The following is a 20,184-nucleotide window of genomic DNA, read 5'->3' on the forward strand; positions in this document are numbered from 1 at the left end:
GCCCTACGTATTTACAAAGCCAAAACGCTGGCCCAAACTCTTTACGGCATTCCCATATGGATAAGGATTGCATTGAAAGAACCCAGGCTGCTTTCCCTAGAAAACTTCTGGGTCTTCCCACTTGTGTTGGTTTGGCCCCGATATACCTGGAACTGGGCATTCGATCGGTGGAATGTATGGCCTGGATAAACACCTTTAAATGGTTGTTTCGGGTGCTCTTTCTGGCAGTTCCTGACAGCTACCTCTCCCTGGTGTTCACGGACTCCCATATTTCTCGCTGGGAGAAAGAGCTGCTGAAGAAACTTCATCTGCTAGGTTTCAGAGGATGCCTTGGGAAACTACGACCTCAAGGATGCCCAATTTAGGATAGCCCAACGGCTCGTGGACATTGATTTACAATATCTACAAGCCAGAGCCAATAAAACTTGCTCCCCCCTGACTCTCAACCAAGTTAATAACTATGGATTGAGGATGGCTTCCTATTTTATACCCTAACCATTCCCAAGTACAGAAGAGCTTTTTCCCTAGCTCGCTTCAATGTCTTGCCCTCAGCACTTCTGGATGGTTGTTACAAGAGGCTCCCGATTAATAAGCGGCTGTGCCCTTGTGACAGAGCCGAGGTTGAGACAGCGGAGCATGTCCTTCTATTTTGCCCTATGTATAGCGCGGACAGATCTAGGTTACTGTCTCTTCCTGAAATCGTCCCTTCTGGTCCTGATGGCTGTGATTTCTTTGTGCATTGCCTTGGGGATGTCTCCTCGTACATCACCTCTCAGGTTTCCAGGTTTTCCTTGAGAGCTGTGACCATTAGAGGAGAGAGCTGTAACCTCCCTTAGTTGGGCTTTTGGCGACTGGCTGCTGTTTCTCTTTTGTACTGTTTATGTTTGGTCTGTGACTGTAAATAAAGTATTAAAGGGGGATGTGTGAGGGCTATATACAGCCCTCCCAAGCTCAGTTTTCGCTAGCAGAGGCACTGCGGGCTGGTCCTTCGCCGTTTCCAGGGTGGTCTAACGGGTCACATCTAAGTACCCCGCAGACTGGAAACACACATACACCCCGGGCCTTGAGATCGACACCCCTGGCATATGGCATTGTGTAAGATTAGAGGAGATGCTGATACATGAAAGCATTGCTTCCTGACATGCCAACTTTCCCTTTCATCTGAAATGTAAAACTTTTTGGAGTCCTCTCAATGCAATAACTCCCAAAAGCTTGCAAACAATCTTGGTTTAATAAAATTAAAGCTGTAATATATTAAACTTTGTTTAATAATAATAATGTACAAGGGAAAAAAAAACAGCCCAGCCATCGTGTGACTGTCCTTATGAAACGTTAAGAGTAGATAAGTGAAAGAGAAAACATCCAAGTTACAATCCACAATAGCGAAAACACACCATTTCAGTATCATCCTGAAATCCAAACACAGAAATGGGGGGGGGGGGGGAAATGTTTTTATATGCAAAATAATCCCTGAGTGGAAAAGAATGACTTTGGAGAAAATCATGCAATTCTATAGGGAGTTCCAGGCAAAAGTATCTTTAAGTGGAAAGGGGGGGGGGGGATTAATCTGAGCATTGTAAGCAGACCAATTAAACAGAATGTGCTTTTGCTTGCATTAAAATGTCCAAGTTAAATGCAGGTGTTAAAAGAATATTTTTCCCCTCCTAGGAGACCCTGGGCATGTAGCAGTGGGAGGAGACCATCACAACCACACTTAATTTGCAACAGTCATGAGTGACAGAGATCGCACCATCACAGCAATTGTGTAACGGCAACTCCCACTATAATTCTGATATTATACTGCTGCTCCCAACATGGCTGGGAGAGGCCCACACAATCTTTGGATCAAAAGATGCTCGAAATCACACAGCCTGGGTTCAAACTTCTATTTGCAAAATGAACAGTAATTTTGGGCGACCCTCTTACTCACTCTGACCCATCTCTGGGGGATTCGGACTGTAAACTCAGGAGCAAAGGTCACACACAAAATATCCCTCCTTTCTTTTCCAAGTATCAAGAGCCTCCAGTTCCATGGAGTTAGGCTCCAGACTTCAGATTCAGGCCAATTTTTTTTTAAAAAATGTATCCCCAATAGCAGTATTCATTCACAATATGTATGGCTAACCTGCAGGGACTCGGGCGGAAAATCTGCGTGATGAGAAGGGAGGGAAGAGAGGAAAGGAGACGAGGGGAGAGGAAGGAAAGTGAGAGGAAGGGAGGGAGAGAGGGAGGGAGGGAGGGAGGGAGGGAACGATTGTTCACAAGTCTTCTTTTGCACAACTCCCATTTCTCTATTTTTAACTTTGAAATGTAATGACAAAAAGATCTTATAAGGTTAAGTAGATTGCTGCAAAATAGGAAGCTGCTTGAAAGAAGTCATTATTTGCAATTTGATCTATCCGGATCTTGGGTTGACTTGCTAAATTGGCAAAAGTAGGAAAAAAACAAGCCCTCTGTGCTTGAAACCTAGTAAAATACTTTCTGCTACACTGTGTAGCAATGGCTGAGAAACTACGGGGCCCCTTTATCGCCTGCGGACTTCGACTCCCAGAATTCCACAGGCAGCATGGCTGGCTCAGGAATTCTGGGACTTTGAAGTCGGCACGTCGTAAAGGGGGCTTTGGTTGCCCACCTGTGTAGTATCAATAGGCTCAACGTTTTACCTTCTGTGAAAAAGCTATTTACACCTTATCTTTTACACGCGTTGTCAGGAATGAAGAAACGGCTCTTCTTCATTTAACTTTCCCTGTGCAGTTTTTTTTCCCCTCTCTCTAAATATGCCGGTTGCACAAGATTGCACACTCCGCGTAGGCAAGCGGGAGATCCACTCCAACTGGAATCAAGTCGGTCCCGGCAGGAGGACCCTGCCTCTCTTGGCTCCCAAAACAGCTGAGGTAACAAAACTTCACAGCTCTCTTAAAAGCTGTGGCTTCGGTGGTCTATTCTCTTCCTTGAAGCTCTGAGCGAGCAACTCATTGCACGCCCAGCCACGTCTGTCTTTCACGTCAAAAGTCTACATTTGGCTCCCCCTCCCCCCTTTTTCGCTCCAACCATCCTTGCCCACGTTGGGGGGACATTCAAGCCAGTGTCCGGAGAAGAGAAAGAGGAAGTTTATGTGCCCAGTTAGTTGGCCACAGCTGGAGGCCCCTCTGGCAGGAGGGAGACGAAGAAAGTTTTGAAGAAAAGCCAAGCTGTGCTCATGAAGGAAACACCTGGGGCTGGCTGGTTCTCGCGGGCGGCCTCTGGATTCTCCGTCTCATTTTGTTCTCTTGGGTTTTCCTCCTGCTGAGATTAAGGGGGACAAAACAAAGCGTAAATTACATGGAGACCCTTCCTCCTAGCGATCTCCAACCAGTGGTGGGTTGCACATTTCGTTACCACCGGTTTGCCGCAGGGGCACATGTGCACCTTCTACGCATGCCCTTTGCTCTTGCATGTGCCTTCCGCGCATGCGCCTGGCCTCAAAAACTCCAACTATTGATACGGTTTAACTAGGCTGAAGTTGGAACCTTTTTCTTCTACTTTTGGTTGACCTTAGATAAATTCCTTGCAAGCACCGTGTGTTTACAGCATCGCAAATTTCGTGAACATAGGTTGTGGCTTATAACCAGAGCTGAGTTAAAATGCTCATTGCGGACAAATTAACAAAAGAAATTCAGGGAAAAGAAGAGACAGAATAATATTGGACATGGGAAAAATGGTATAGGTCCATTGGTATTGGGAGGAAAGAAACAAGGGGCAGTGAAAGGTTTAGGTTTATTTGGATTTATATGCCGCCCTTCTCCCAAAGGACTCAGGGCGGCGTACAACATTAAAAACACACATCACAAAAGTTAAAAAAAGATTAAATCCATTTCCAAAAATGGAAAGCCGCCAATAAAGCCCCAAAGTAGAAGTTAAGGAGAAGTGCCTTGTGTATATGCACTCAAGAGAGTTTAGACTTATTAGAGGTAATCACCCAATATATCAGATAGATAAGTAAAATAAGAGGGTTAAAAATGGTGAAACTCAAATGAAACATATTAGAAGGGGAAATAAGGAGAATTGTACCGATTTGAAACTGCTGTAAGAAGCAACATGAAGTTCTAATGTACTGTGTAAATGTAGTTTGTCTAAGTTTTGTTTTTGTGTATTTTGTATGTTTGAAAATAAAAAAAAAAACTGAAAAACAAAAAGTCCATTGCTAGCAAGGCAAAAGTTAGTTTTGCCCCACTCTTATGACCTTTTTTTGCTACAGTTGCTAAGCGAATCACTGCAAGTGTTAACTCAGCGAGTGAGTTGATTTTGCTTGTCAGAAAGTTGCAAAAAGTGATCCTATGACCTTGGGACCGTCATAAATATGAACCAGTTGCCAAGCACCCTAATTTTGATCAGGTGACCATGGGGAGGCCTGTGTGAAAAAGTGCAGATGTAGCTTCAAATGGTCACTAATTGGTTATAAGTTAAGGACTACATGTGATCTTATATTTTAAGGATACTCCCGCGAAATATCCTGGGCATTAATGAAACTATTCTCATCCAGTATTATTAAATACTGAAATATTACATTGGCAGGATTCAGAGGGTGAGAGCAAGGTAAGTTTTTTCTGGCACTGTTTTCTTCATACTGCAGATATTCAAGGCTAAAATAACGAATTTTTCACTAGGTTCTAGAATAAAAGGAGATGCTACCCAACCAGTTTCCAATGAGTTGTTAAAGTGCTGGCTCAGTAACCAGGAAACTGAGTTGCAGTTCTTGCTTTAGGCATGAGAGTCAGCTGACCTTGGGCCAGTCATTCCCTCTCAGCTCAAGCCACCTCACAGGGTTGTTGTTGAGGAAAAGAGGAGACAGAGGGAGGAGTAGATAGGTTTGCTACCTCAAGTTACTTGTAACATAAGAAAGTTACATCTACAGGATAAAAATGCCTGTAGAGCTTCTCAGCCATCCAGGTCACGGTTGTCCCAAAAAGTGCATTTTTCAAGAGGACTTTCTTCTTCTTTTTTCTTTCTGGTTTCGCTTCTCATCCAAGACGTTGAGAGTTGAGCTTCTTGGAGGAGAAGGGAAACCGGAAGGGGAAAAAAAAGAAGAAAGTCCAGGTGCCTCTTGAAAAAAAAACATCTTTGGGATAAAAAACTAATGAATATATAAACCTGTTTGCTAAATAAAATGTACTAAAATACTTCCAGTAGAGTTACAGCGCGATCACTAGCCAATGATGGCCAGCTGCCTCTTGCTTGGGTTTATCGTACAAGTGGCAGGAGGAGATAAAGCGGCAGTTGATACGGGACGGGCACCTGCCATAATCCAGGAACTCAACACTCTACAGCCGTTGTCAGCCTCTGCTTCGCTTGCTTGCTATCGGCTGCCATAGAAATGGGGAGGGAAGCGCATGGTGCTGGAGGAGTTATGTAGAAGGGAGTTTTGCTCTCACCATGGCCGATGTTTGGACTTGGGCAAGGCCAACCGTCCTGCATACCAACATGATGATGCCTTTTGGAGATGCACCCCACATGACACCTTAGGGAGTTGCAGATTGGACTGGGGTCATTGAATGGAGGAGGCTGGGTAATCATTTGATATGTACTTGTTCGCGCCTTCCTGGCTCAGATCTTGCTTTACGGTCGCTGCTATCTTTTCATAACCAGTAAAAGTATCTTTAATTCCACAAACAATGGAGTCGGGAGTTTTCTTCCTTGGTTAGTAATGGAGGCACCCATGATGGTGAGCCTATGTGCCACAGGTGGCAGGCGGACCCATTTCCACGTGGGCACGCGAGGCATTGCCCTGTCAGCTCTGATTTTTGCCTTTTTTCACCCTCCTGAAGCCTCCGGAGGGGGAAAAAAGCGGCCCAACGGACAACCGAGAAGTCGGAAAACAGTCCGTTTCCATCCTCCGGGTGGCAGGGGAGGCAGTTTTTGCCCTCCCCAGACTCCAAGAAAGCCTGTGCAAGAGAGCATGCGCATGTGTGCGCATGTGCAGGGCAGTTGGGTGGGTGGGTGTGTCACGCCCGCATGCGCAGGGGGTACTGCACCGGGGGGGGGATTAAATTATGGCGCAAACGTACTTTTGGCACCCGAGGTGAAAAAGTTTCCCCATCACTGTTCTAGACAATAAGATAACAATTTGTTCTGTTCCTCTTTGGCTGTGTGCCACACTTCCTGTTCCAAGGATGGTTCAGGGATTTATTTTTAAATACATCTTTGAGGGTCTTAATTCCAAAAGTTCTATAAACGGAAATGTATTAAGTTAGACAAAGCAGGTCTTGTCTGGAGGCCAAACCACATCTGGAAACAGCCCTACCGTTTCCCAGTTCCGATGGTACACATAATCCTCGACTTAAGAAGATCACAGTCGAGGCCAAACTTTCTGCTGCTAAGCGAGTCCTGCCCCATTTTATAACCTTTCTTGCTGCCGCTAAGGAGAATCCCTGCAGCTGTTAAGCCAGCAAGACGGTTTTGAAGAGATTCTGGTCTCCCCGTTTGTCTCTGCTGGTCGGAAGGTCGCAAAGGGGGATGGTGTGAGCCACAGTGCAACCGTCATAAATTTGATACACTCGTCAAACACCCAAATTTTGATCACGGGGATGCTGGAACGGTTTTAAGTGTGAAAAACGGTTAGATAAGTCCCCTTCTTTTCAATGAGGCTGCGACTTCAAATGGTCGCTAAATCAATGGTTGCAAGTTGAAGACTACCTGAAATGCCCTGGAAGAGACTAATTGTAGTCCAAAGGGAGTTAAAGGTAAAGGTTCCCCTCGCATGTATGTGCTTAGTTGTTCCTGACTCTAGGGGGCGGTGCTCATCTCCGTTTCAAAGCCGAAGAGCCAACGCTGTACGAAGATGTCTCCGTGGTCATGTGGCTGGCATGACTAAACACCGAAGGCGCACGGAGCACTGTTCCCTTCCCACCAAAGGTGGTCCCTGTTTTTCTATTTGCATTTTTATGTGCTTTCGAACTGCTAGTCTGGCAGAAGTTGGGCAAGTAACGGGAGCTCACTCCGTTATGTGGCGCTAGGGATTCAAACCGCCAACCTTCTGATCGACAAGCTCAGCGTCTTAGCCACTGAGCCACCGTGTCCCTTTAAAGGGAATCCTTAGACAGGCTTAGCATGGAAGCAATGCCCCACTGAACCAGAGGTTCATTCTGAAAGCCAAATCTTTAGGACGCTCTCTGGCGTGAAACTTACTTGTAAATTGTTATTCTGATCTTGATTAACCGCAGCCTGGACAGGAATATTGTTCGGTGGTGGCGGCTGGGCAGGCCTTCGTCTGAAAGGGAACCAGCCAACCTGATGCCTAAGAATAGAAGACACTGGTTAGAAAGGCAAAACCCTCTTGAGTGACAATCAACTTCTATTTTTTAAAATTTGGGCAGCTATCTATTCGCTATATAGCTACCTAATGAGAAGGACGGACTCACTGGAGAAGAGCCTCATGCTGGAAACGATGGAGGCAAAAGAAGAAGAAGGGGACGACAGAGAAGGAGATATTAGAACAACAGAGTTGGACGGGACCTTGGAGGTCTTCTAGTCCAACTAGAAGGAAACATTCTTGTTCAACTAGCCATGAAACCCTAAACCTCTTCAGACAAACGGCTATCTGATCTCTTCTTAAAGACTTCCAGTGTTGGGGCATTCACAACTTCTGCAGCCAAGTTGTTCCACTGGTTAATTGTTCTCACTGTCAGGGAATTTCTCCTTAGTTCTAAGTTGCTTCTTTCCTTGATTAGTTTCCACCCATTGCTTCTTGTTCTACTCTCCGGTGCCTTGGAGAATAGTTTGATGAATGGATGGAGGTGGCTGGATGGAGTCACCGAAGCAGTCGGCGTGAGCTGAAATGGACTCCAGAGAGTGGTAGAGGACAAGAAGGCCTGGAGGAACGTTGCCATGGGTCGGACACAACTTCGCAACGAACAACAACATACATTCTCTCAGCAGTGACGCAGAAGTGGTCAGCCACTGTCCTTTCTCAGCAGGTTTTCCGACTTCCAGCCTAGTCAAATATCTCGATTTGCTGGTCAATTTCCTTCCAAATACAGGTAAGTCCTCGACTTATGACCACAATCCAGGCCAAAATTGTCTTGAACCAAGCAAGACGGTTGAGTTTTGCCCTGTTTTACCACCTTTCCTGATACAGCTGTTAAGTGAATCACTGAGGTTATTTAGCTATTAACACAGCTGTTAAGTGAATCTGGCCTTCCCCATTGATTCTGCTTCATCTGTGGGACCCTGCAACCATCATAAAGTCCTGGCTGGGGAATTCTGGGAGTTGAAGTCCACAAGTCTTAAAAGTTCCCAAGTTTGGACACCCCTGCTTTAAACGAATGACTGCAAGTCAAGGACTACCGTATTTTTCGGACTATAAGACGCACAGAGATTTTGAAGAGGTAAGTTAAAGAAAAAGGTTTTGCACTCTGCAGGCCCCCCAAACCCTCTGCAAGCCTTGTTTTTTTGGGTAAAAACGGGGCACACAGAATTTGAGAGGCCTGCAAAGTGCTCCTGGGGGCTGGGGGGAAAAAACGAGGAAAAAATGGCCTGGTTTTTTTTGCAAAAACTGGCGTTTCCCCCCCCCCCCAAAAAATGAGCACTCGTCACTCATTTCCCTCCCCTCCTCCCCCAGGAGTGCTTTGGAGGCCTCCCAAACCCTCCACACGTCTTCGGAAGGCCAAAAGTGCTGCATTCAGTGTATAAGACGCACCCAGATTTTCTTGGGGGGGAGGTCCGGCTTATACTCTGAAAAATACGGTACCTCTATGAGATTCAAACCATGTGCAGGACCCATCACCCCGCGCGCCTTTCCTGCCCAGCCGCCCAAGCAGACTCACAGGTACATGAGGAGGGTGCCGGCCATCACCAAGAGGAACCGGCTCATGCTGGAGTAGAAGTAAACGATGTTGACAAAGACGTAGAAGAGGGTTGCCGAGTAGAGCCAGTCCAGCCAATCGCGGTTGACCTCTTCGTCTTCCTCCATGAGGGGTCCTCCCTGGGCATTCATGCGCAGGTTCGGGTTCACCCCGGGGTTGGCTTGAGGGGGAGCGTTTTGATCTACCGGGGGGTTTTCGGCGGGGAACGGGCCGGGGAGAGGTGCTGGAGGGGTCACCGGAGCCACCGAGATCTCCTGGGAACTTCGTGCAGAGGACAAGTCACCCGCATGAGCGTTGGCGGCCATGCTGAAGAGAGGAAAATGAAAAGGGATATAAAACACTCCCCTCGCGCTGAAAGAAAAGCATCACCTACGAAGTACTGATAGCATTAGGGCGGCAGCTGGTGAAATCCAAATGGATTCTAAATCAGGGGTCTCCGATCTTGGCAATTTTAAGACTTGTGGACTTCAACTTCCAGAATTCCCCAGCCAGCTCTGGGAGTTGAAGTCCACAAGTCTTAAAGCTGCCAAGGTTGGAGACCCCTGGCCTAAATTATAACACTTGCGGTGGGAGGGAGAGGGTGCTGGCTGGGGAATTCTGGGAGTTGAAATCCACAAGTCTTAAAGCTGCCAAGGTTGGAGACCCCTGGCCTAAATTATAACATTTGGGGTGGGAGGGAGGATGCTGGCTGGGGAATTCTGGGAGTTGAAGTCCACAAGTCTTAAAGCTGCCAAGGTTGGAGACCCCTGGCCTAAATTATAACATTTGGGGTGGGAGGGAGAGGGTGCTGGCTGGGGAATTCTGGGAGTTGAAGTCCACAAGTCTTAAAGCTGCCAAGGTTGGAGACCCCTGGCCTAAATTATAACATTTGGGGTGGGAGGGAGAGGGTGCTGGCTGGGGAATTCTGGGAGTTGAAGTCCACAGGTCTTGAAATTGGCATGGCAAAACTTTGGTTTGGGGTTTGTTGTTATAGAAATGGCTAGTTTATACTACTATATACGTATAAAGTTGTGGTTAATGCATCAAAGACAAATTCCTTGTGTGTCCAACCACACTTGGCCAATAAAGAATTCTATTCTATTCTCTATTCATGCCTTATTCTACAGCACCAAATGGAGTTGGAAGTCAATGCCTTTTTAAAAAAATATTCTCTTTCCCTCACTTTTCCCTTCCCCATTTACGTTTGCATTTCCTTTGTATGCTGTATTATAAACGAATAAAAACTGTTTTTTTAGTAGACAATTATAACAAAATATGGGGTTTTTTAAAAATAAAAAACAGTGTTGGTGGAAGACAAAGGGAAGAAACTTCCGCAAGAATATATGTTGTTTCGGAGGGGGATAAGGGCACAATTGGAATATATTGTATATCTTTTCATCGTCACAGCAGAAATATAACGGGGGGAAATGTCCTTGGGGTGGGGGGCACTGTAATATTTGTATTTTCCCCCCTTTTGTATTTAGATTTATATGTATTATGTTTCTATTATTTGTACTTAAAATAAACATTAAAGTTTAGAAAATTGACATGGTAAGAGAAACACTGTCTTATTGAACTCTATGAAAATTGCAAAAATTCTGTATTACCGCAATTGTGGCTAAAAGATTTGCGGGGTCCAAGTGACTTGCACTCAAGAAGACTGTTTGGCCACATGGGCCAATTTATGAAGTCTTGAGCTTTTTTTAATTTAATTTAATTTTTTTAAAATTACTTTTCTATATGTTTGTCTCTATCACCTTTTCTATTAACCTTTGGTGGATTGTTATAAAGCCAGTGCAGATATTCTCAAAATGCCGAAATGGTTCGCCTGTACTGTCAGCTTCGTATTACTGGAAGATTATTTTGAAAAAAACATGCCGTGATTTTCATGTGTTATGAACAGCTTAGCATGTGACTTTGGACACGGAAGATTCAAGGCGAGACTTACTATTGCATGTAGTACTGCCTTGTGTAGAGCTGATGGAACCAGAGCTGCAGCATATGGTATGTGGTGTAGGATGAGTAACTGGAGCTCATCGCTTGAAAAGGATTTGGAGTCATCGGTTGAGTTCTGGTACAGAAGATAACAGAGAGAAGGCCGACATTACAGATAGTCCTCCAGTTACAACTCTAATTGAACAGACCCACGTTTACGACCGTTTTTGTGGTGGTCGTTAAGCCAGCCCATCATGCAGGTTGTTTCTTGCCAGAAATCTGAAGCACAGGCAGTCCTTGACTTACAACAGTTCATTTAGTGACTGGTTCAAAGTTACGGCATTGAAAAAGTGACTTATGACCATTTCCCGCACTTACGACCATTGCAGCATTCCCATGGTCATGCGATCAAAATTCAGCCGTTTGGCAGCTGGCTCATACTTATGACGGTTGCAGTGCCCCAGGGTCATTGAACGTATGTTAACTAGCCTATATTTATGACCCTAGATCATGTGACACCCCCAACCCCCTTGTGACCTTCAGACAAGCAAAGCCAATGGGGAAGCCAGATTCACTAGAAACGTCATAAAATGGGGCAAAACTCACCGAACAAAATGTCTCACTTAGCAACAAAAATGTTGGGGCTCAACCCACGGTCCCAAGTCAAATCAGACTACTGGAAATGCTGGTTTCCTGCCAAACCATCATAAATCATGGCCCGGACACCTGGGCTGCTGCAAACGCTGTAAATTGAAGCCCATTGCCAAGCACCACAATGTGCCATGTGACTGCGCCAAGGGGGATGTCAGCACATCAAAACCCTTTTGGGGTGAGGGGAGGTGCCTGTCGCAGTTGCTAAGCCATCCACCGTAAGTCCAGGACCGCCCATATATTCCCCCCCTTTGGAGACCTTTAACAAAGGGGTTTTTGTAAAGTAATGCCAGAAGCTTTCAACAAAAGAATTTCTGTTTTATGTACCACCCTCACCCACAAAAAATGTAACCATGTTACGGTCACAGCTTGTTCCTTTTGTCCCTGGTAGGAAAGCACTCGCTCCGTGACGGCTAACCTTTTTGTCATTGCATGCTGAAATAACCATTAATGCAATGCGCGCACAACACAAACACACCCCTGCACAACTGCACGTCCGCCATGCGTGGCAGAGACCCCAAACTCAGCTGGCTGGCAGGGTTGGTGTGTGCAGTTGAGCTGAGCTGGTGCGATGGCTCTGTGCGCCACCTGTGGCACTCGTGCCATAGGTTTGCCATCCCAGGACTAGCTCAATTCATCAACACAGATGTGAAGTGTTTTTACACTCTGCAGACCTCCCAAAAACGGCCCGTTTTTTTGCAAAAACAGGCCCATTTTTCATCAACAAAAGGGCATGCATAGCCTTTAGGAGGCTTATAGAGTGCTCCTGGGGGCTGGGGGGCAAAAATGAGCAAAAAGCATCCAGTTTTTCACTCATTTCTGCGCACCCCAGCCCCCAGGAGCACTCTGAAAGCCTCCTACAGGCTCTGCACAGCCATTCTGGTGAAGGGGGTGAGGTTTTGGTAGGCCAAAAATGCTGTATTCAGTGTATAAGACGCACCCAGATTTTTAGCCTCTTTTTTGGGGGGAAAAGATGCATCTTATACTCTGAAAAAGTCAGTCCCATCTACACCTAGTTGAATTTAACAGATTGTGGAAAACGAAATGCAGCCGAGGCATTGATGGGACATAAAAAGATGAAATCCCAGAGCTTGGAGAGGCAAACACACCTCCCAGAAGCAAGCAGAAAGCTTCTGTTCTGAGCCAGGAATCGACGTGGCTCTGCCCGTGAAGCTACCAAGCCTGGAATTCAAATCACAGACGACTGCAAGCTGAGTCATGGCAACTGGACCCGTTTCAAACCAAAAAAGGAAAAGAAAAGAAGTCCAGTTGCTCGGACTCAAAACTCCCAGCCAACTCTACCTGGTTGATGGGGAAACTTCATCGTCAAATCACAGATGTTTCTGTCCTTCGCCCTGCCAATGCTCAAACTCACCTCGTGTCAGCTTCCTCTGTGGTCACAGGCGGGTCTGGGGCAGCCTGTCCTTGGCTGGGAGCAAAGCTTGGAGGAAGGGATGAAGGATTTTGGCTCGATGCTGTGAGCAGCTCCTTGGCTTCAGCCACCTGAACCAACAAAAATGTACCGCTGCTTTTTAAAACCGGCTTCAAAAGGTTCATCCCAAGTACGCAGCTCCATTGCAGACTCTCACACTAGCCATCTAAAGCAGGGGGTGCCAAACTCAAGGCCCGGGGGCCAGATCCGGCCCACAGGGCGCTTAGATCTGACCCGCAGGGGCGGCCCTGAAAATAACAAAGGACCAGCCCAAGGTGCCACCCGTCAGTGAAAACGCGGCCCTCCCAGCATTTGCTGGCAGGGGGTTGCAGGGGGACATGCCAGCCAAAAGCGGAGCTCGGGAGCCACAGGTGCCAACGTGAGTGACATCAAACTGGCCACGCCCACCCTGACCCCCGTGGTCAAACGCAACCCTGATGTGGCCCTCAACGAAATCGAGTTTGACACCCCTGCTCTAAAGCAAATGATTCTGTTTTATTTAGAATTTAGAAAATTTGCACCACCATCACCTACTCGCACATGGTGGCTCAAGACGGAATATAAAAAGGGACATAAAAACACGATATAAAATAAAAATAAAATACCGTCTTTTTCGGACTGTAAGATGCACCAAGTATATAAGACGCAGCAAGATTTCGAAAAGATAAGTAAGAAAAAAAAGTCTCCAGAAAAGCACTCTGCAGGCTTTAGTAGGGCTGGGGGCCCCGTTTTTCACCAAAATGGGGGCATTTTTGCCTCCCCAGCCTTGCTGAAGGCTGCAGAGTGCTTGGTGGGAGGGCAAAAATGCCGTTTTTGCAAAAAATTGACTATTTCTCACCCATTTATTTATTTATTTTTACAAAAATGGGATGCAGAGGCAGGGCCGCTGTATTCGCTGTATAAGACGCACCAACATTTCCACTCTCTTTTAGGGAGGGGGAGGTGCATCTTCTACTCCAGAAAATACGGTAATCGCCCACACCCCAGCAACAATACACACCCAGACTAGCCATTGAGTGGGCTCTATCCCACTCAGGGCTCCCAATTTTTTTGGCTGGCTGGGGAATTCTGGGAGTTGAAGTCCACAAGTCTTAAAAGTATAAGTATAATCTTTATTGTCACTGTACTTAAATACAACGAAATTGGTTTTAACCTCACTGGCGCAAAATCAAAAGTTCCCAAGTTTGGACACCCCTGCCCTAAGGTCTCCATTCAACCTATGGAATCACGGCCGACTTCACCTGTTCTGTTAAGCCAAACACAGCCAGGAAGCCATGTTCTTCTGAGGCTGAAACAACATGGAAATTGGATCACTGCGATCAACAAACCAGAACTGGAACTATGCCTGGCCCCTGGGTCAGTTGGCTACTTTCTCTGACATCCTAGAACAGGGGTCAGCAACCGGCAGCTCTGGCTCTTTCATCCCTCTGCTGCGGCTCCCTGTTGCTCAAAATATGCGTCACACAATGTGCGACACCCGCTGGCACGTGATTTATTGAGCTTTTCCACCCCCGGTAGGACCAACCGTGTTTCAGAAGAAAACAGAACGTTTAATTCAACTCCATATACTAGTTTTGTGGCCACTCAGGAAATAGTCAGGCATGGGAAGGATTTTGTAGCTCCCTGTGTTTTCTTTTCGGTGGGAAATGGGTCCAAATGGCTCTTTTGAGTATTTGAGGCTGCCGACCCCTGTCCTAGAACATTTATTTCTCAAGGCTGGCAACTAAGATGTGTGGGCTTCTAGAATTCCCCAGCCAGCAGGCTGAAGGACCGGCCCGAGGAGCCTCTGCCAATGCTGCCTGGCTGGGGAATTCTGGGAGTTGAAGTCCACACAGTTGCCAAGCTTAAGAAGCTGTCCCAGAATGACCACCTACAGACCCAAGTCCCTGCTTTCAACACTGCTGCTCAAGAAAGCCTCAAGGTGGTTCACCTGGAATACGTTACAGCCAGCCATTACCTATACCTGTGGGACACCTGTCTCCGCCCCCACCCAAAAATCCCCATTAACGGGTTGGTACAATATAAAAATCTTGCCCAGATCACAAAATATCTGATCCTCCAAGTCGGCGATAAGCTAATATTTCAAATGATCGCTTTTCAATACCTTCGCCTCAGTTCCTGGCATCGTGGGCAGGTTCTTAGAGTTGCACACCAAATGAAGAGCGTGGACTGTCTCCTGCATAAACAAAAAGCAAAGAGTTGCTAAGAGGAGTCCATACAAAGTTGATTAAGGAGATGATTAAAGGACTGACACCACAAATGGCAGAAGACATGAGACTGTTTTGCTACTGGAAAGATACAGGTTGATAGATGGAAGAGTATAATTGAAAACTAGTTAAACTTAGTAAAATTTAGTGACAATAGATATAGTTAAACAAACAATTGATAATGATAATAATGTATACAATGCGTAGTGTTATGATAAGTAATAATTGGATATGAATATTGAATGGTACCCATGAAAGGAAGATTAGCAACCCTCTTGGATTATATATAAAGGTTAATAAAAAAGAACTAAGTTAGATATAGTTAAGTTTTGAATATTAGGGGGGAAATGTTATGATACAGGATATAGTTAAATAAAGGAGGGATAATGATAATAAGGTATATATAGGTATGGGCACAACATAAGGAAATTGGATGTAAATTGCAAATAGTGATATGGAAAGAAAGATTAGAAAATTTTGTTATTGAATATTATGGATGTTTAGCTAGAATAGGATATAAAGATTCCGTGTTATTGGAGGATTTTAGAAATAGTAAATGAAATGCCAGTATGTGGTTATGTATTAAATCTTGGTATATTTTATGATGAAGGATGTTTAAACAATTATAGTCAAATGAAAATGGAGGTATGATGATGGTAACATGTGTAAATATCTGAGTTAAAGTACTTGAATTAATATGAAGTATGTTTGTTGACTGTGGAAGAGATGCACGAAAGCTTTTTTTGTAACCAACTGATACACTTTCTACAGTACATAAAGGAGGATATGTTGTGTTTGTCTTGAAAACTAAAAAAAAACATTAAACAAAAGTGTTCATTAAAGTTTCCAAAGCCACCTGAGGAGCACATTTCCTCGATGCTCCATTGATGGCTGACCCCACGTACCTTGGTCAGGACCTCTTGCAGGAAAAGATGGTCGGGCAACAACTTTCCAGAGTAGATCAACCGCTGAGCCTCTTCAGGCTTTGAAGGGAGAAAAGAAGAAAAAGCAGTTTTAAAAATCTTTTTTCTTTTTCCAGAACAAGATTCCTCATTCTTATAAATGTGCAAGTATGCTGTTTTTTGTTGTTGTTGTAAATTATAAGCAGCTGATCTTTGGACAACCAGCTGAGCAATGACCTTTGGGTCACTTCTGAAGAGGAAAATATTTCCCCCCTTGAAGGAGATTACAGCTGGATTCCAGTGGTTTCCTGTGGCTGAACTGCCAGGGAGATTTTGTCTTTGGTCAATAGGCTTCCAAGAGCAGCTAAATCATTGAAACAAACAAACACCCATTGCACAACAGAGTTTACAGAAGGAACTGGGCTGCATGTAGTGAAACCACAGTAGAATGACTTACAACAGTACATTTAGTGCAGGGATGCCCAAACTTGGGAACTTTAAGACTTGGGGACTTCAACTCCCAGAATTCCCCAGCCTGGCTGGGGAATTCTGGGAGTTGAAGTCCCCAAGTCTTAAAGTTCCCAAGTTTGGGCACCCCTGATTTAGTGACTGTTCAAAGTTACAAGCGCACTGAAAAAAGTGAATTAATGACCATTCTTCACACTTATGACCGTGCAGCATCCCCATGGCCAGGTGATCAAGATTCAGATGCTTGCCAAGTGTATATTTTCGGATGTCTTTTTGTAACCTTTCCTTTATTTTTTAACAAAAAAAAACAAAACGTTACTAAAAGATTGAATCCTTCTGAATCAGGGTCACATTATGGCTCCTTCTGAACCCAGGTAAGACTGTACACCTTGGGCAAAAACCAACCTTTTGCAGTTATTACCAACCTAAGGCCAAACTGGCAGGCATTTATGTCAATCATTGACGGCTTTCAGGAAAGCTTTCTCATGTAAACTTTCCTTTGATTGCTAATTAGTACCTAAAAGTAGATCTCTACAGGCCTCTTAACCTTCCAATGGCTTGTCTTTAAGCCAAGGCATTATTCCTTAGGAATTTTAGATTTAAAGACTGGTTTATACCAATACTAGCCTTTCTCAACCAGACATCTTTCAAAGGTGTTGACAAGTAGCTCCCACACATACACAAACATGGAGGCTATCAGTCTGAGGAACTGGCTGTTCTGCACCTTGGGCTTTGTAGTGTTGGTTTCATGGGCAGATGAAACTCATTTCCCCCTGCGCTGCTCCAAATTTCTCGGAAGAAATCCTTGGGCGGAAGATTAAACGCCAACTCAAAGCAGAAAGGGTCCTAATCCTAATACACCACTGTACAATCAACGTGTTATGCAGTGGAGGTCGGGGTTCCTAAGAGGTCAACTGAGCTGAGCTGGCATGGAAGGCCAAAACAGATGGGCAAGGAGCGACATGGAGCTGCACCCACCCAGCCTACCTCACCAGTGGCCTTGGGGAAGGACGGTGCTGCCAAATAACTTCCCAAATTCCAGGGAAAGGTCACAAGGCACCACCCAGCCTTGGGGCATTTTGTATTAAAACCACCTCTTGCTGTTGTTTTAAGATCTTTTTTTTCCCATTCCTTTTGCCTTCTCTGTTGCATGCAATGAAAACTTTATTAATTTCAATCCTGTCCCCTTCCAATCCAGCCTTATCTCGTTATTATTACAAGGCCAAAGCATTTAACCTTGTCAATATCAGGCAAAGGGGGAACATGTTCCCAAAATATAGAAACGCACAAACATTAATTATGAAACTGTACTGAAACCTCTTCTGCTTGAGTTAACTTTAAACAACTCCAAACAAAAAAAATAATGCTGGCAGTTGGCTCAGTTGCATCATCTGCTTTGCAAAGCAAATAGTGCCAAGACCATTTTGTTTTGCAGGCGGAGAGATACAAAAAGGCAATCACAAACTATGGTTTTTTTCTGCTTTAGCTTTAGAATCTAAAATTCCCGCATGTTAACAGCAAGCAATAGAGGGGTTTTTTTTTTTTGGGGTGGGGGGGTGGATTGAAATACATAGAGCACCAAGGACAAAATGTTTCTTTTTCCAGATGACCTAGTCTATCAATGTTTCATAATATAAATGTACCGATTACTGATGGGGGAAAAGGCATTTCACTTTGGCCTCATGTCCATGGAAAGCTACAATTCTCGCAAGCAGCCACCGCAAGGAAGTATTTTATTAATCAGAACTTTCAATAACAGTTGGTGAAAGGGGTCCCTGGAGATCCTCCAGTCCAGCCCCCTGCTCAAGCAGAGACAAGTGGCTGTCCAATCTCTCTTTAAAAAAAAAATCCCCTCCAGTGATGGGAGGACCCAAAATATCTGGAGGCCAGCCATTCCACTGAGTAATTTGCTCCCAAACCAAAGCGCCAACACGCCCAGCAAAATGTCATCATTTTAATATTAGCAATTTCCATGAAAATATTGCAGGAAAAGTGGGCAAGGCTGCTTCTCTCCAGAGAGTCAACCCACACAGGATATTTGTTTTTTTGGGGGGAAGGGAGCACCTTCTACAAACCTAACATAAATGGGGTAAAAAAAATAAATAAATCAGGATAATTCCTTGCCCATTACTCAGATTTTTTAATAAAGAAAATTCAAATACCTACAGGACATCTATGGTGAGCTCAGCAGGCAAAGGTCATGACTGAGAAATCCCTTTAAAATTATTGAACAGGTGTAGGGTTTCCTGCTTGAGCAAGGGGTTGGACTAGAAGACCTCCAAGGTCCCTTTCCAGCTCTATTCTGATTGACTGAAATCCTCAACAAAAGGGAACAAAATCCATTTCAGAGAAAGCAACTTCCTGGAGTTGCTAGCCGCCTGTCATTTTCTCAGAAAGACGCTGGGATAAATCACCCCTGCAGGGAATTTTTTTTCAAATGCAACACGATCCTTGCTTTGAATCACGGGCCAGAGCCAATGCGCTCTGTGCATGCTCAGGAAAGCACTGGGGATAAACCCACAATCCAGCAGGGGGGGAAAAAACAACGTGCCCCCCTTTCTTCAACTGCAACCTTTGCATTGCACCCAACACTGTAAATGCACTCTGCACTTGCTCAGAAGCTCCCCCCTCCCCCCCACAGAGCAGAGGGGCGAGTCACCAAGTCCAGAGAAAAGGGAGAGGAGGCTCCAGACTATCCCAACCCAGCCCCACGTTGGAGGAAGTCCAAAGGGCTTCCACGTTGGCAAAGGGACAACTCCCATGGGGGAGGGGAAGGACTCCCAAGCCCATCTCAGCGACCCCCAAGGCAGGAAAAGGCGCTTAAAGACGCTTTCGAAACCTTAACCCCAGCTTCGTCGTCTGGCCCCTCCCTAGAAACCCACCCCGAGACCCAAAAATGCCCTGGCACGCCAACCCCAGCCAGCAAAGCGAAGCGGGATAGACTGCGCCCGTCCAAGGAGGCTCCACTTCGCGCAAGGGAAAAGAGGGGGGGAGAGAGAGAGAGAAAAGACGGGCTAGTGCGCATGCGTGTTTCAGAAGCTCACCGGTTCATCCGGGTGAAGGTATCGCAGCTCCGCCTTGAGGCGCCGGACGCTCCAGGAGCGCCGGGCCGAGAGAAGGAGGTCCGGGTGGCGCTGCGCGGGGCTCTTGACGACGAGGTCCACCTCCTCCTCCACGGCTTGCCCGCTTTCCATCCTCTGCGGCCTCCCCAAAAAAAACAACTTCCGCTCTCCAGCAAAAAAAAAAAACCTCCTCGGTCGACGACAACAGCGTCCTCTAAAGCGGTGGCGGTTCCTTTTATAGCCTCGCGGGCGGCTCAAGCCACGCCTCCCGTATTGTGGCGACGTCGCTGTGGCCGTCGGGGATTGGCCGTCGGGACGACCTCGCGCCGGACGTGGACCCATCACGAGTGGCCGTTGGGCGGGAAAGGATGGAAGGGAAAGCGCGATAGGGCGGGAGGAGGTCCGAGCGCGGCTTGTCAATCCGAAGGCGGGGAAGTTGATGTTGGTTGGTGCGCGGTGCGCACGCGTCCCCCTGTTGGACTACCGCTCCCATGATTCCTTGTCACTGGATCGATCAGCGGGGGTGTAAGGGAGTTGGAGTCCGCCGAGTCTGCAGCCTTCCGCGTTTCGTAACCGTGTTTACTGTTGTTGCTGCTGTTGCGTTCCCATAAGAAACAAGGCTAAGCTAAAATTAGGTTGCTTGTGATTCAGCGGTCTGTGGTGGGGATGCAGCCGTTGGCTTAGAACGAGGCCTGTGCCAGGCAGCCA

General features: G+C 46.0%; 1 protein-coding gene across 2 annotated transcripts; it reads right to left on the minus strand.

Moving 5' to 3' along the window:
• Positions 1-1,212: 1,212 nt before the first annotated feature.
• On the minus strand, positions 1,213-19,697 carry HERPUD1 (homocysteine inducible ER protein with ubiquitin like domain 1). 2 transcript variants are annotated; one of them, XM_081963686.1, is made up of 8 exons: positions 19,459-19,697; positions 15,950-16,027; positions 14,942-15,013; positions 12,781-12,908; positions 10,768-10,890; positions 8,802-9,146; positions 7,165-7,273; positions 1,213-3,282 (listed from the first exon to the last, which is right to left on the minus strand). In XM_081963686.1, the coding sequence occupies exons 1-8, from the start codon at positions 19,606-19,608 to the stop codon at positions 3,124-3,126; spliced, it is 1,164 nt and encodes a 387-aa protein (XP_081819812.1). In that variant the 5' UTR covers positions 19,609-19,697; the 3' UTR covers positions 1,213-3,123. The 2 variants fall into 2 exon arrangements, with proteins under 2 accessions (XP_081819812.1, XP_081819811.1); XM_081963685.1 differs by having other exon boundaries at positions 1,213-3,285; positions 19,459-19,696.
• Between the last annotated feature and the right edge of the window lie 487 nt (positions 19,698-20,184).

The sequence above is a fragment of the Natrix helvetica genome (assembly GCF_964273705.1).
Source record: "Natrix helvetica genome assembly, chromosome: 10".
Classification (NCBI taxonomy): Eukaryota; Metazoa; Chordata; class Lepidosauria; order Squamata; family Natricidae; genus Natrix; species Natrix helvetica.

Bases quoted from the DNA above. Each gene is read 5' to 3' on its own strand.
- HERPUD1 (XM_081963685.1), bottom strand. From the start codon at position 19,608: ATGGAAAGCGGGCAAGCCGTGGAGGAGGAGGTGGACCTCGTCGTCAAG. The intron at 10,891-12,780 runs GTGAGTTTGAGC...CTTCTGTACCAG, and splicing joins ACAGAGGAAGCTGACACGAG to AACTCAACCGATGACTCCAA. The intron at 9,147-10,767 runs GTAAGTCTCGCC...TCCTCTCTTCAG, and splicing joins AGGCAGTACTACATGCAATA to CATGGCCGCCAACGCTCATG.